The sequence below is a fragment of the Bison bison genome, unplaced genomic scaffold, assembly GCF_000754665.1.
Source record: "Bison bison bison isolate TAMUID 2011002044 unplaced genomic scaffold, Bison_UMD1.0 scf7180017864518, whole genome shotgun sequence".
In the NCBI taxonomy this organism is placed as follows: Eukaryota; Metazoa; Chordata; class Mammalia; order Artiodactyla; family Bovidae; genus Bison; species Bison bison.
Genome location: NW_011495071.1, coordinates 3,127,411 through 3,140,539, shown reverse-complemented (window position 1 = coordinate 3,140,539; position 13,129 = coordinate 3,127,411). Strand labels below are relative to the sequence as shown.

Here is a 13,129-nt window from a genome sequence, read left to right as displayed (position 1 = left end):
CGGGAGGAGGGTGACCCACGGAGGGGCGTCTCGGCCATGACTGCGGAGCTGCAGCAGGACGACGCGGCCGGAGCGACCGACCGCCACGGCTCGGTGGGCCTCGCGGTGGCGAGCGCGAACCGGGGGGCGGCTCCGGGTCCCACGGGGTAGGGGTGCGGGGCCCAGGCGGGAGCCGCGCGGGGCGCAGGCGGGCGGGCCTGGCGGAGATGGGGCGCGGGGGCTGGCGGAGGGCGCCCGGGCCCGGCGGGGGCGAGGGCAGCGGGGTGAGCACCGGGGCTCCGGGAGGAAGCTGAAGTCTCTGCAAGGCTCGCTCGCAGAGATTGAGGACTCTTCTTGGGGTCCAGAGACGGGCTGAAGTTCGAGGGAGATTAGCTAATTTGGGATATCAAAAATAAAGGGCTGGACGTGGGCTGCTGTCTGCATCAGGGATCTCTAAAGAGAGCGCTCCTGGCCCCCGCGAAACTTCGGAAAGGGGCAGCTTTGCTGGATTTTTTTTTTTTTTCCGAATCCGTTTTAGGGCAGTGCTGTTTTAAGAGTCTAAAGCAGACCGAAGTTATCTAAGTTAAAGCGAGGATTTTATCTACACCGTGTGAAAGACCAAGGGTCCTTGTTACCACTTCCTACCTTCTACATTTCCCTCCCCACCCCCCATATTTTTAAGCAGAAAGCAGCCTCCCCAGTTACTGCATTCATCACTGTAGATTTTTAAGGAAGGGGGAGGAACACCGTGATGAATAGAAGGTATGCTGATAATGCTTTCCTAGTCCTAGTATCTAAGAAGATTGAAATCAATACAGGGGTTTCTGGGCTAAGAAGGTGAGAGGAAAAGAACACTGGTTTGAGAGAAAAAAGGCTAATGTCTGTGGAAAAAAAAAAAAAAAAAACCTTGGGAAGTGGGCAATTTGAGAATGTCTTCTAATGTTACTTTGGAATGTTCTAACTTAACACTACCCTGTCACCCGTCAAGTGGTGCACTTTTTCAAGACAGAATGGGAAGTATTTAAATGCGAGTTTGGAAGTGAGGAATTTCATAAACTATCTATTTACAGTACAGAGCTGTCAGATACCTCCATGTGAGAAACCTTTTACGCCTCCTTTTTCCCCCCTCTTCGGACACTCAAGAGACCAATGGAGTATAAAGTGACCGCACTTCCTTTTTAAATTCCTGTAGTAAAAGATACCTCCAGGTCCTGGGCTCTAAAATGAAAGTACGCAAATGGTGTTTCATGTGCTGATTTCTAATAGAAATATTGTTAGGCGTTTACAAATGACCCTTGGAATGTGAGTCAGGATTTTCTCTCGTTTCACAAATCAGTTCTGTTTGTTTAAAGGACAGTGACTTAAAAGCAGGTGGGAAAATCTTAGTTTTGAGATGTCATGTTATTTTAAGGGAGAGCAAGTCATATTTAAATTTGTTGGCTGAGACCATGTGCCTTTTGGTCAGCAGCAACTGCATTTACCTCTGCCGCAGTTTGAGAGATGACCACTGTCTCAGCCTTCTCGGTTTAAGCGTTCATGTGTGAGGTGTTTTATGAACACTTGTATATAAGTCATAGCTATTTTTGGAAAGCTTTGAAACTCCAGTGGCTGTGGCTGGCTGGAGGACCTGATTCCTGGCAACCTGCAGAGTGGTGACATTTACTGTTCTTCCCAGCGATTCGCCCCATACAGACAGATGATAAGCTTGGAATGCTTGATAATGTTTGCCCTTTTGGTTTTTTCTAATGTAAAATGCCTGAAGTTAGCAGGCTAGAATGAAGGAGTCTTATATGAGAAGTACCTTTCCCATCTCAGAGGAAGAATTTTGGTATTTTCTTCATCTTAAGTTTCATGTTAGAATGAACTCTATTTTAAATTCTGTGAAGCAATTCTTTATTGTCCTTAAAGGATCTTGAATTGTTCTAATTGAGGGGAGCTCTCCTCCCCTGACACTCAGCAGCTATTTAAAACTTAGAGTGCTTCCTTTCCCTTATTGGTCAGCGTACATGGTACAGGCAGAATCTGTTATAGCCTCAAAGAACTAAGGACGAAAGCAAAGGACGAAAACGCAGTACTCTTGAAATCTGTTCTCAGTCTGCACTTGAGTCTAAAAGAGGTAGGTACCATTTAAATCGCAGCTTCCCAGGTGGCGCTAGTGGTAAAGAATCCACCTGCTAATGCAGGAGACTTGAGAGATGCAGGTTTGATCCCTGGGTTGGGAAAATTCCCTGGAGGAGAGCATGACAGCCCACTCCAGTATTCTTGCCTGGAGAATCTCATGGACAGAGGAGCCCGGCGGGCTACAGTCCATGGGATCTCGAAGAGTCGGACGAGACTGAAGCGAGTTAGCATGCACCATTTAAATCAGTTCTTGACTTAGATGAAAACCCAGCAGCAGCGTTTACTGTTACTGTAGTGCTCTCGGAGGGAAAGCATTGAGCAGTCCTGAAGAGAGATCTTAGTTCTCTGCTTAGGAATTAAACCTGGGTAACCTGGATGGCAATGGCACCCCACTCCAGTACTCTTGCCTGGAAAATCCCATGGATGGAGGAGCCTGGTAGGCTGCAGTCCATGGGGTCTCGAAGAGTCGGACACGACTGAGTGACTTCACTTTCACTTTTCACTTTCCTGCATTGGAGAAGGAAATGGCAACCCACTACAGTGTTCTTGCCTGGAGAATCCCAGGGATGGGGGAGCCTGGTGGCTGCCGTCTATGGGGTCACACAGAGTCAGACACGACTGAAGTGACTTAGCAGCAACCTGGATGAAAACCAAGAGTCCTAGCCACTGGACCACCAAGGGCTAGAGGCTAGAGTCAAAGTGGCATTGGCTCTTGGCCCTGTTTGAAGCAAGAATATTTCAAGGAGGCAAAACATATAAAAACAGATACAAAGTTTATTATTAGAGACACAGCACAATATATGGGAGAGCACACAGGAAAAGCGCTTGTTTATCCAGCTCAGAATCAGGGCGGAGACACACACCGGACAGCGTGTGGGCATCCTCTCTAATGAGGAGCGGTGCCATAAGTCAGAAGTCAGGCAGCGACGCACACCTGCAGAGGAGCACAGGCATTCAGAGACACGCCCAGAGAGATGTGCGGCCGTCCGGGATGAGGAGGAGGTGATGTAAATCATTTATGTAGGACTGTCCTTCCAGGTCTTTGTTTACCTCTGACCGATTATCTTGTTTCTCTGTCCATGCCTGACTGGCCTATGGATCCTGCCCAAGATGCGTGTGCAACTTTTTGCTGAGACAGTTCCCACTGTAGAGGCCTGTGGGTGCATGTCCACACTTACTATGGAGTGGGGTCCCCTCCCTTTTCAACCCCCAAAAGCATTCCTTCTCATGTGCAGACAGGGAAGTCTTCCTTGACCTCAGGAGCGGGCACTTTATCTCTGCTTCAGCAGCGCTCAGCTTTTACCACTAGCTTTGTCCTTCGAGTGTCTGGTTGAGAACAAAGGCTCCACTTAACAACCACCAGGTGTCCAGCCCAGAGACCCACTGCCTCCTACCTCAGTAGGACAAGTAATTTGAAGTCAGATTGGCTCTTACAAACCTGTCAACCTTGGCAGCTATACTAAGGCTCATCACACGTGTGTCCTGCTAACGGAAGCCCTATGAAAACCTGTTTCTGAGAAAATTTAGTGCCTTCTTTTGATTTATTGGTTTTACACTCTTTTATTTTGTCTCATTACTTGTAATTTTTGGAACATCAGTGAGTGAGTGCTTGGTTGGCATCCACAGCTCTCATGCCTCCAGCTACAAACAGTTGCTACTCACACAGTACTTTTAGTAAATTTATAAAACCCATTGACAAGTAACACCTCACCAGGCAAGATCTTGCCATGTGTTTTCTTTCATCAAAGAAATTTAAAGCAATAGCCAGATGAAACATATTTTTCAAGGAGAATAATGATGCTGATAGTAGTAGTAGATAACCTTGATTGATCATGTACTATATGCCAGACTGTGCTCACAACTTAACATATTATCTCAGTACTTAGGACGGCTTCAGGAAGTTTTCTTATTTCTTGTTAAATAATTTGCACAAGGTTACTTACCTAGTAAAGGGTACAGCCAAGGTTGAACCCAGGGACTTCTAACTCCCAAGAGCTCAAGAAATCTCTGATCCTACTTCTTAGTTGATGGACCCATGGTCTTGGGTTAGAACCTGTTAGTCTGTAGAACTCTCTTCCTGACGTTTTAAATTTTCAGTTCTCATTGCAGTCTTTCTCAATAGATTATCTTCCTTTCTACTTGAATGAGCTAACTGATACCTAAAGAGCTCTCTGTCTCATGCTTGGGGTCCTCCCCCCTTCAGAATCTTTTCTCTTAGTGGAAGATGTACTCTTCCCTTCTTCCCTCTTTTAGAGATGAATCTAAATCAGTGGTATCTAGAAACCTTTTTGATTGTGACTCCTAGGGAAGAATACTCCTGTCATCTAGTGAGTGGAAGCCAAGAATGCTGCTAAATATCCTGCAGTGTACAGAGAGCCCCCCCTTCCCCAAAACAAGAAGTTGTCTGGCCCAAAATGTCAATGGGGCTTAAGAAACCCTGGTTTAGATGATGTTTCTCCTCATTCGCCTAAGTTTTCTTTCATCTTCTTTATCCTAGCCTAATTCCCAGGTACCTTCACTGCCTTCTGCATCTTTGAGACTCAGGATATGGTCCATGGACCAGTAGCATCCATATCACCTAAGAGTTTGTCAGAAATGTAGAAATTTGGGTGTGCTGGAGCCAGCTTGTACTTGTACTGCCTCTCCAGGTGACTGTATACATTTCTTCCCAACTCTGTGTTCAATGACCTCATGTTAGTAGCTTGAAATCTCCGTTGAAATATTTCTACTAAGGCAATAAGTAGGCTGGACAAATCAACATACCACTGTCTGGGCCTCCACCCTAGACCTGCAGAATCAGAATCGCTTTTTGACAAGATCCCTGGGTGATAAACTTTGTGAAAGTGATCAATTTTCTGCTCCAAAGGATTCCCATTTTCCCTTCAGCTATGCACACTTCTCCTCAATCCTCAAACAAAATAGCAACAATAGCAAAATCGTCTCTGCCTTGTTCTTTATTTTTGTTTACTATCTTTCATTTTGTTTACTTTCTTGTAAGTCCACCTGTTTCTTCTCTAAAACAGTTTTCCAGTTACAATGTAATTCCAGCTCCTTGTGGATAATTTGAAAAATACAGACCTAGGCAAGGTTTAGCTCTTGGCTGGTAGGAGGCCCCCCCTCCCCAGGCTGAAGTGAGTTGGTTCCCAGATTTTACTTGAGGTGCAGCAGCAACTTTGCAAAAGCCCAGTTAGCAGGTGACTCTGGGGATCACTTAGGCTCCAGCAGGATGAGGGCTGATTGCCCACAGGCCTACAGAGAGGCTGACCAGGCAACAGAAGATTAGATTGTAGGGCAGTGAGTGGTTTTATGTGATCAGCATCTCCGAGGGCACCCAACGAGAGCCTTGCCAGCAGTAGGCTTTAGTAGCAAGTGAAATGGATCTCTTGGAGGTGACCAGTGACTAATCACCTTCTGGTCAGGTCAGTGACCTTTTAGTTCTAGTTCTTTCTACATCCTTGCTTATTCAAATTCTATCTCAAGTCCCATTTTCATGGTTTGATTTGTGATGATTTTTCATGGCCACTTTTTGGTTGATAGTTATTTTGGCTCTTGATTTTGTTGCTGGTTATTACCAACTGTTCTGCTTTTTACAAAAAAAATTCCAGCGTGTTTTCTTGAATCATTCACCATGGTCTTATCACAGATGTACCACAGTAAGCCCTCAGTTCTGAACTGATGACATCATTTTATAACTTTTATGAAAACTAGCCCTGGAAAAGATGTTTGAATTTATGTACTACAGCTTTCTCTTTTTCGTGTGGAGGGATGGAGTCGTGCTGCACAAGTTTGTAGGATCTTAGTTCCCAACCACGGAGAAGGCAATGGCACCCCACTCCAGTACTCTTGCCTGGAAAATCCCGTGGACGGAGGAGCCTGGAAGGCTGCAGTCCATGGGGTCACGAAGAGTCGGATGCGACTGAGTGACTTCACTTTCACTTTTCACTTTCATGCATTGGAGAAGGAAATGGCAACCCACTCCAGTGCCGTCTATTGGGTCGCACACAGTCGGACACGACTGAAGCGACTTAGCAGCAGCAGCAGTTCCCAACCAAGGATTGAATCTGTGCCCTTAACAGTGAAAGTGCCAAGTCCTCACCATTGGACCACCAAGGAATTCCATACTGCACCTTTGCCCTAGAGTGCGAGGGCTTCAGTAGTTGTGGCACTCGGGCTTAGCTACTCAGTGGCATGTGGGATCTTGTTGAGCCAGGGATCAAACCTCTGTCCCCTGCATTGGCAGGTGATTTTTATCCACTGCATCACCAGGGAAATCCCCTACTACAGCTTTCTTGGTTTTGCAAATATAGTAACTGGTTTAGGGAGTTGATTTATTCGTGATCACAGTCTGTGGCAGAACCCTGGCCTCAGGCTTTGGTTCCGTGTCCTGGTAAGTGTGCCCAGTGTTGCTGCTACTGTACTTCCTGAGCCCTCTGCCCTGGGACCTTTGGGCCCCGTGCTTCATGTGTGTGTGTTTGTATGCACGTGTGTATGTATTTGGCTGCTCTGGGTCTTAGCTGCAACATGTGAACTCTTTAGCTGTGGCATGTGGGATCTAGTTCCCTGACCAGGGGTGGAACCTGGGCCCCTGCATTGGGAGCTCAGAGTCCCAGCCACTGCACCACCAAGGAAGGCCCTGAGGCCTTTATTTTTCTGGCTTTTCTACATTTCTTCTCTGCTAGCGGCGAACCTTTGCTTTCTTTGTTGTTACTGTCCTTTTATTAACTGCTTCCAGATCTGCATGTCTGATCCCAAATTGCAGACGACTTCAACTCCTCTTTTTCCAAATGCTTTTTGAGCATTTCTACTTGAGATAAACATTTGCTGCCTCACTCCTTTTCCCACAGTTACTATACCAGCCCTGTAAATACATACTTAGAGCATCTGCCATATGCCAGTTTTTGGTACATTTTTAATCTTTATAAAAACCCTATAAGGTATGAATTATTATGTCTTATTACTGTGGGAAAACTCAGCCTCAGATATTAATATAACTCACAAGGTCCTAATAAGAAAATTTTAAACCAAAGTCTGTCTCTGTATTGCATTTGAAAAAATGACTCACTCAAGAATAAATTCTAAGTAGCACGGTTGAGGGGCTTCCCAGGTGGCTCAAATGATAAAGAATCAGCCTGCGAATGCAGGAGATGAAGGCAGAAGAAGCAGCGTTCCTGCCTTGGGTCGGGAAGATCCCCTGAAGAAGGTAATGGCTACCCATTCCAGTATTCTTGCCTGAAAAGTCCCGCAGACAGAGGAGCCTCGCGGGACTACAGGCTACAGTCCATAGGGTGGCAGAGAGTCAGATGGCTTAGCAACTGAGCACACGCAGCATGGCATAGGTGAGACTTCATGCCATTCTGACTTTGCCTGCTGCAGTACATGTCTCTCTAGAACCAGACTTTTTGACTACCTTGACAATTTATGGAGCACTTTAACATATATTTCTCATTGAACCCATATAGCAACCCTATGAAATAAAATTTAGTGTGAAGCAGAATTTGCAAAGTGACCCAACTAGTAAGTAATAAAACTAAAACCCTGGCAAAGGCAATTATTTTTCTAGGATATCAGTATTTTTACTATAATCTGTAGATGAATTTTGTTAAGATGGACAGATCACAGTATTTTACATTTAAAAACTCATTTTTTCATTTTAATAACAATTCCTGTACCCATTACTTCATTTCACAGTCACACCTGTGCTGTCAAAGCTTATGGTATACTTTATTTTCCAGCTGTAGAAATTGATGCTCAAGAAAGTTGAAATTTACCCAGAGGCTAATGTGTGGTGCATTCGGGGCTACCTGGTGCTATTGCCACCATCAAGGCTTTCTAATAAACACAGAGGTCAAAATGCCACACATTCATAGCCAGATTAAAGATCTGTGTGAATAGATGCTAGCAGCTGCTACATAATGGTTGGTAGGTTAAATTTGAGATATCCTAAGAAAATATTTCCTTTTTCCAATATTCCTGCCCAAGTTAGTACTTTCCTGGTGTCTTTTTTCTTTTTTGTTGTGTGTATGCATGTACATATGCAAAGCTCAGTTTTTATTCAGTTGAGGTGAAATTCATATAATATAAATTACATATTTTAAAGTATACATTTAGTATATTCACAACATTGCACAACCACCACTTCTGTCTGGGTCCAAAATATTTTTATCACCCCAAAAGAAAACCGAATTCTACCAAGCAGTTCCTCCCCATTTCCCCTCCACTCTCCCCGCTGGCCACACTGATGTGCTTTCTGTCTCTGCGTTTTACCTGTTCTGATAGTTCATGTAAATGGAATCGTATAATATGTGACCTTTTGTGTATTGTGTCTTTCACTTAGTTTATTGAAGTTTATCCAAGTTATAGCATGTATCAGTACTTCATTCCTTTCAATAATGGCTGATACTCAGCTCTAGAACCAAACATGAAACAATGGACTGGTTCCACATTGGGAAAGGAGTATGTCAAAGCTCTGTATTGTCACCCTGCTTATTTAACTTATATGAAGAGTACATCATGCGAAATGCCGGGCTGGATGAAACACAAACTGGAACCAAGAGTGCCGGGAGTAATATCAATAACCTCAGTAGTCATGTACAGATGTGAGAGTTGGACCGTAAAAAAGACTGAGCACTGAAGCATTGATGCTTCTGCACCATGGTACCAGAGAAGACTCTTGAGAGTCCCTTGGATAGAATTGATGCTTTTGAACTGTGGTGCTGGAGAAGATCTTGAGAGTCCCTCGGATAGCATAGAGATCAAACCAGTCAGTCCTAAAGGAAATCAACCCTGAATATTCATTGGAAGGACTGATGCTGAAGCTCTAATACTTTGTCCACCTGATGTGAATAGCTGACTCATTGGAAAAGACTATGATGCTGAGAAAGATTGAAAACAGGAGGAGAAGGGGTCGGCAGAGAATGAGATGGGTTGGATGGCATTGCCATCATGAATAGACAGGAGTTTGAGTGAATTCCAGGAGATAGTGAAGGACAGGGGAGCCTGGCATGCTGCAGTCCATGGGGTTGCAAAGAATTGGACTCGACTGAGTGACTGAATAACAGATATATCTGTTACATCTTACCTGATGTAAGATGTAATTTTTCCATTGGTGGACATTGGAGTTTTTCCCACCTGTTGGCTTTTGCAAGTAGTACTTCTGTGAACATTCATGTCCAAATATTTGAGTGTATGCTAAGTCACTCAGTCATGTCTGACTCTTTGCAACCCCGTGGTCTGTAGCCACCAGGCTCCTCTGTCCTTGGGATTCTCCAGCCAAGAATACTGGAGTGGGCTGCCATGCTCTCCTCCAGGGCATCTCCCTGACCCAGGGATCAAACCTGTGTCTCCTGCATTGCAGGTGGATTCTTTACCACTGAGCCACATGTAAAGCCCTAAATATTTGAATACCTGCTTCCAATTATTTTGGGTATATACCTAAGTGTAGAATTGCTGGCTCATAGGGTAATTCTATATATAACGTTTTGAAGAACCGTCAGACTTTTCCACAGCATCTTTACTGTTTTACATTCCCACCAGCAGCACACAAAGATTCCAGTTTCTCCATATCCTCTCCAAACTTGTAATTTTCCATTTTTGCTTTGTTTTATAGGAGTCATCTTTGCCTATGATGTGGTATCTCATTTAGTTTTGGTTTGCATTTTCCTAATGGCAGTTGTTGTTAAGCATCTTTTCTTAGGCTTATTGATCATTTGTATCTCTTCTTTGGAGAAATGTCTGTTTCAGTCCTTTTCCCGTTTTTGAATTGGGTTTATTTGTCTTTGGTTTTTGAATTGTAAGAATTTTAATATAATCTGAAATACTAGACCCTTATCAGATTTATGTTTTGAAAATATTTACTCCCATCCTGTAGGTTGTCATTTCACTTTCTTGATAATGTCCTTTGTTGCATAAAAGTTTTTAATTTTGATGAAATGCCACTTACCTATTTTTTTCTTCTGTCACTTGTGCTTTGGGGATAATATAAAAAGAATCCATTGTCAAATTCAAGATACTGAAGATTTACCTCTAACTTTCTTGTTAGAGTTTTATAATTTTATCTCTTTTACTTTAGATGTTGATCCATTTTCAGTTAGTTTTGAATATTGTGTGAAGTAGGGGTCAAACTTTATTCTTTTTCAAGTGTATATCTAGTTGTTCTACCACCATTTTTGTTTGTGGAGTGTGTAAACATAAAGTGTACATCATGTTCCTTGGGTAAGTGTATATATTACAATATGTTTGCTCTTCTGATATTTATCACATCACATACCTATAGTGCATTATTATGATGTTCTGTAAACCTTACATTAAATCTCTATGGCTACTTTAGTACTTGTTGCAAATTTTGCTCTTAAATACTGTCAATCTTATGCTTATACCATCCTGAATGCCATTTTTTGAAGAGGCTTTTTTTCCCCCCATCAAATAGTCTTGACATCCTTATCAAAAATCAGTTGACCAGGACTTACCTGGTTGTCCAGTTGTTAACTGTCTGCCTGCCAGTGCAGGGGACACAGGTCCCATCTGTGGTCCTGGAAGATCCCATAGATCACAGGGCAACTAAGCCCACGCGCCACAACTACTGAGGCCCCGCGCCTAGAGGCCGTGCTCCGCAGCAAGAGAAGCCACCACAGAGAGAAACCTGCACGCTGCAACGAGGAGTAGCCCCCACCTGCCGCAGCTAGAGAAGGCCTGTGTGCAGCAGTGAAGACCCAGCACAGCCAGAAGTTAAATCAATAAATAGATAATAGAATTTTTTAAAAAACTTAAAGATCAGTTGACCAGAGATTATGACTCTCTTCTGGACTCCCAATTCCAATTCATTTGCCCATCTGCTTGTCCTTATGCCAGTACTATACTGTCGTGATTACTCTAGTTTCACAGTAACTTTTGAAATCTTAAGAGTGTGAGTGAGTCCTCTTTGTTCAATATTGTTTTGGCTATTCAGCGTCTTGTGAAATTCCATATGGATTTCATATGGATATGGTCAGCATTTCTGTAAAAATGGTCATTGTAATTGATCTTTTTTACATTGCATTGAATCTATAGATCACTTTGGGTAGTATTAACGTATTAGTATTAAGTCTTTGTGGTGGTTCATTTTATGTGTCAGCTTGACTAGACCAGGAGGTGTCCAGACGTTTTGTCAAACATTCTGGTTATGTCTGTGAGGGTGCTTCTGGATGAGATTAGCATTTGAATCAGTAGGGTGAATAAAGCTGATTGCTCTCTCTGATGTCTTTGGACCTCATCCCAGCTACCGAAAGCCTAAACAGTAAAGGCTGGTAGAGAGGAAACATTACCTACCTAATTGGGTGCAGGTCTTCTCTTGCCCTCAGACTGAAAGTTATATCAGCTTTCCTGGTTCTCAGGCTTCCAACTCAGGTTAAAATGACCCCATTGGCTGGTTCTCCAGCCAGTGTAGATCTTGGAACTTCTCAGCTTCCAAAATCCCAAGAGCCAATTTGTAATAATAAATTTCTTAACTCACATATACTGGAAACTATGAACACAGGATTTCTTCACACACACACTCACGCCCTGTTGGTTCTGTTTTTCTGGAGAACCTTAATACGGTCTTTCCGTCCATTACCTTGGATGTTCTTCCATTTATGAAAGTTTCCTTTACTTTTTTTCTCAGTGTTATGTAGTTTTTAGTATACAGATCTTTCACCTTCTTGGTTAAATTTATTCTGAAGTGTTTTATTCTTTTGGAAACTATAATGAATGGAATTGTTAATTTCCTGTTTAGATTGTACACTGTTACTGTATAGAAACACAGCTGATTTTTTTCTATAGATCCTATGCTCTTCAACTTTGCTGAATTTATTTATTAGCTCTAGTGGATTTTTTTGGTGTTTTATATATCATGTCATCTGTAAATAGAGATAGTTTTGCTTTTTCCTTTCCCATGTAGGTGTCTTTTATTTATTTTTCTTGCCTAATTGTTCTGGCTAGAACTTCTAGTATAATGTTGAATAACATTGGTGAAAATGGCCTTCTTTGTATTAATACTGATTTTAGGGGGGACTCTTTCAGTCTTGCACTACTGTGCATGATGTTAACTGAGTTTCTTTTTTAAATACAGGTCCTTCATCACATTGAGAAAATGCCGTTCTTTTCCTAGTTTCCCAATTATTTATATCATCAAATGTGTTGTATTTTTTCTGCATTGATCAAGATGACTCCCCCCCCCTTCATTGTGTTAGTATGGTGTACTACATTATTTTTTTTATGGTTTCTTTTTATGTCTTTGTCAGTCACATTCTCTTAGGCATCCATTTTCAAATACTTGACTAAGCTTCATCTCTTCACTCTTTGAGATGTACAGAGTATACTCTTAGTGCTTAGTTGCTCAATTGTGTCTATCCCTGTGACCCCATGGCCTGTAGCCTGCCAGGCTCGTCTGTCCATTGGATTTATCAGCAAGAATTCTGGAGTGGATTGCCATTTCCTCCTCCAGGGGATCTTCCCAACCCAGGGATCGAACCTGAATCTCCTATGTCTCCAGCATTGCAGGTGTATTCTTTACTCACTGAGCCATTGGAAAAACCCATAGACTGTACTCTACCATTCCATTTTTCCTACCAGCTTCCAACTGCTTTCATCATCTTTGGTTTATTCAGTAGCTCTGTAACTCATGGTTAAGCTTTCTTTTCCTAATTTTAACCACTTTTAAACTAGCTGTTAACATGTGATAGATTAATCCCTTTAAAGTGCCTTTTTTGCCCCTCACATTTCTTCCCTGCTGAAGAGCCTGTAATGATTTTATGTTCTTCATTAGATCAAGTCTAAACTCATCCTGACATTTAGAACTGTTCATAATCCCATCCCACATCACCTCTCTGCTGCTGCTGCTAAGTCGCTTCAGTCGTGTCTGACTCTGTGCGACCCCATAGACGGCAGCCCACCAGGCTCCCCTGTCCTTGGGATTCTCCAGGCAAGAATAGTGGAGTGGGTTGCCATTTCCTTCTCCAGTGCATGAAAGTGAAAAGTGAAAGTGAAGTCGCTCAGTCGTGTCCTACTCCTAGCG

The 13,129-nt window shown here is 43.0% G+C and overlaps 1 protein-coding gene across 6 annotated transcripts in view; it reads left to right on the top strand.

Moving 5' to 3' along the window:
* The first annotated feature begins 6 nt into the window (after window positions 1-6).
* Window positions 7-13,129, top strand: part of USP28 (ubiquitin specific peptidase 28) — a 65,488-nt gene continuing 52,365 nt past the window's right edge. For all 6 annotated transcript variants that reach the window (XM_010830357.1, XM_010830356.1, XM_010830353.1 and 3 more), the window contains exon 1: window positions 7-93. In XM_010830357.1, coding sequence (XP_010828659.1) covers window positions 37-93 — 57 coding nt within the window. In that variant the 5' untranslated portion in view covers window positions 7-36. The remainder of the gene's footprint in view (window positions 94-13,129) is intronic.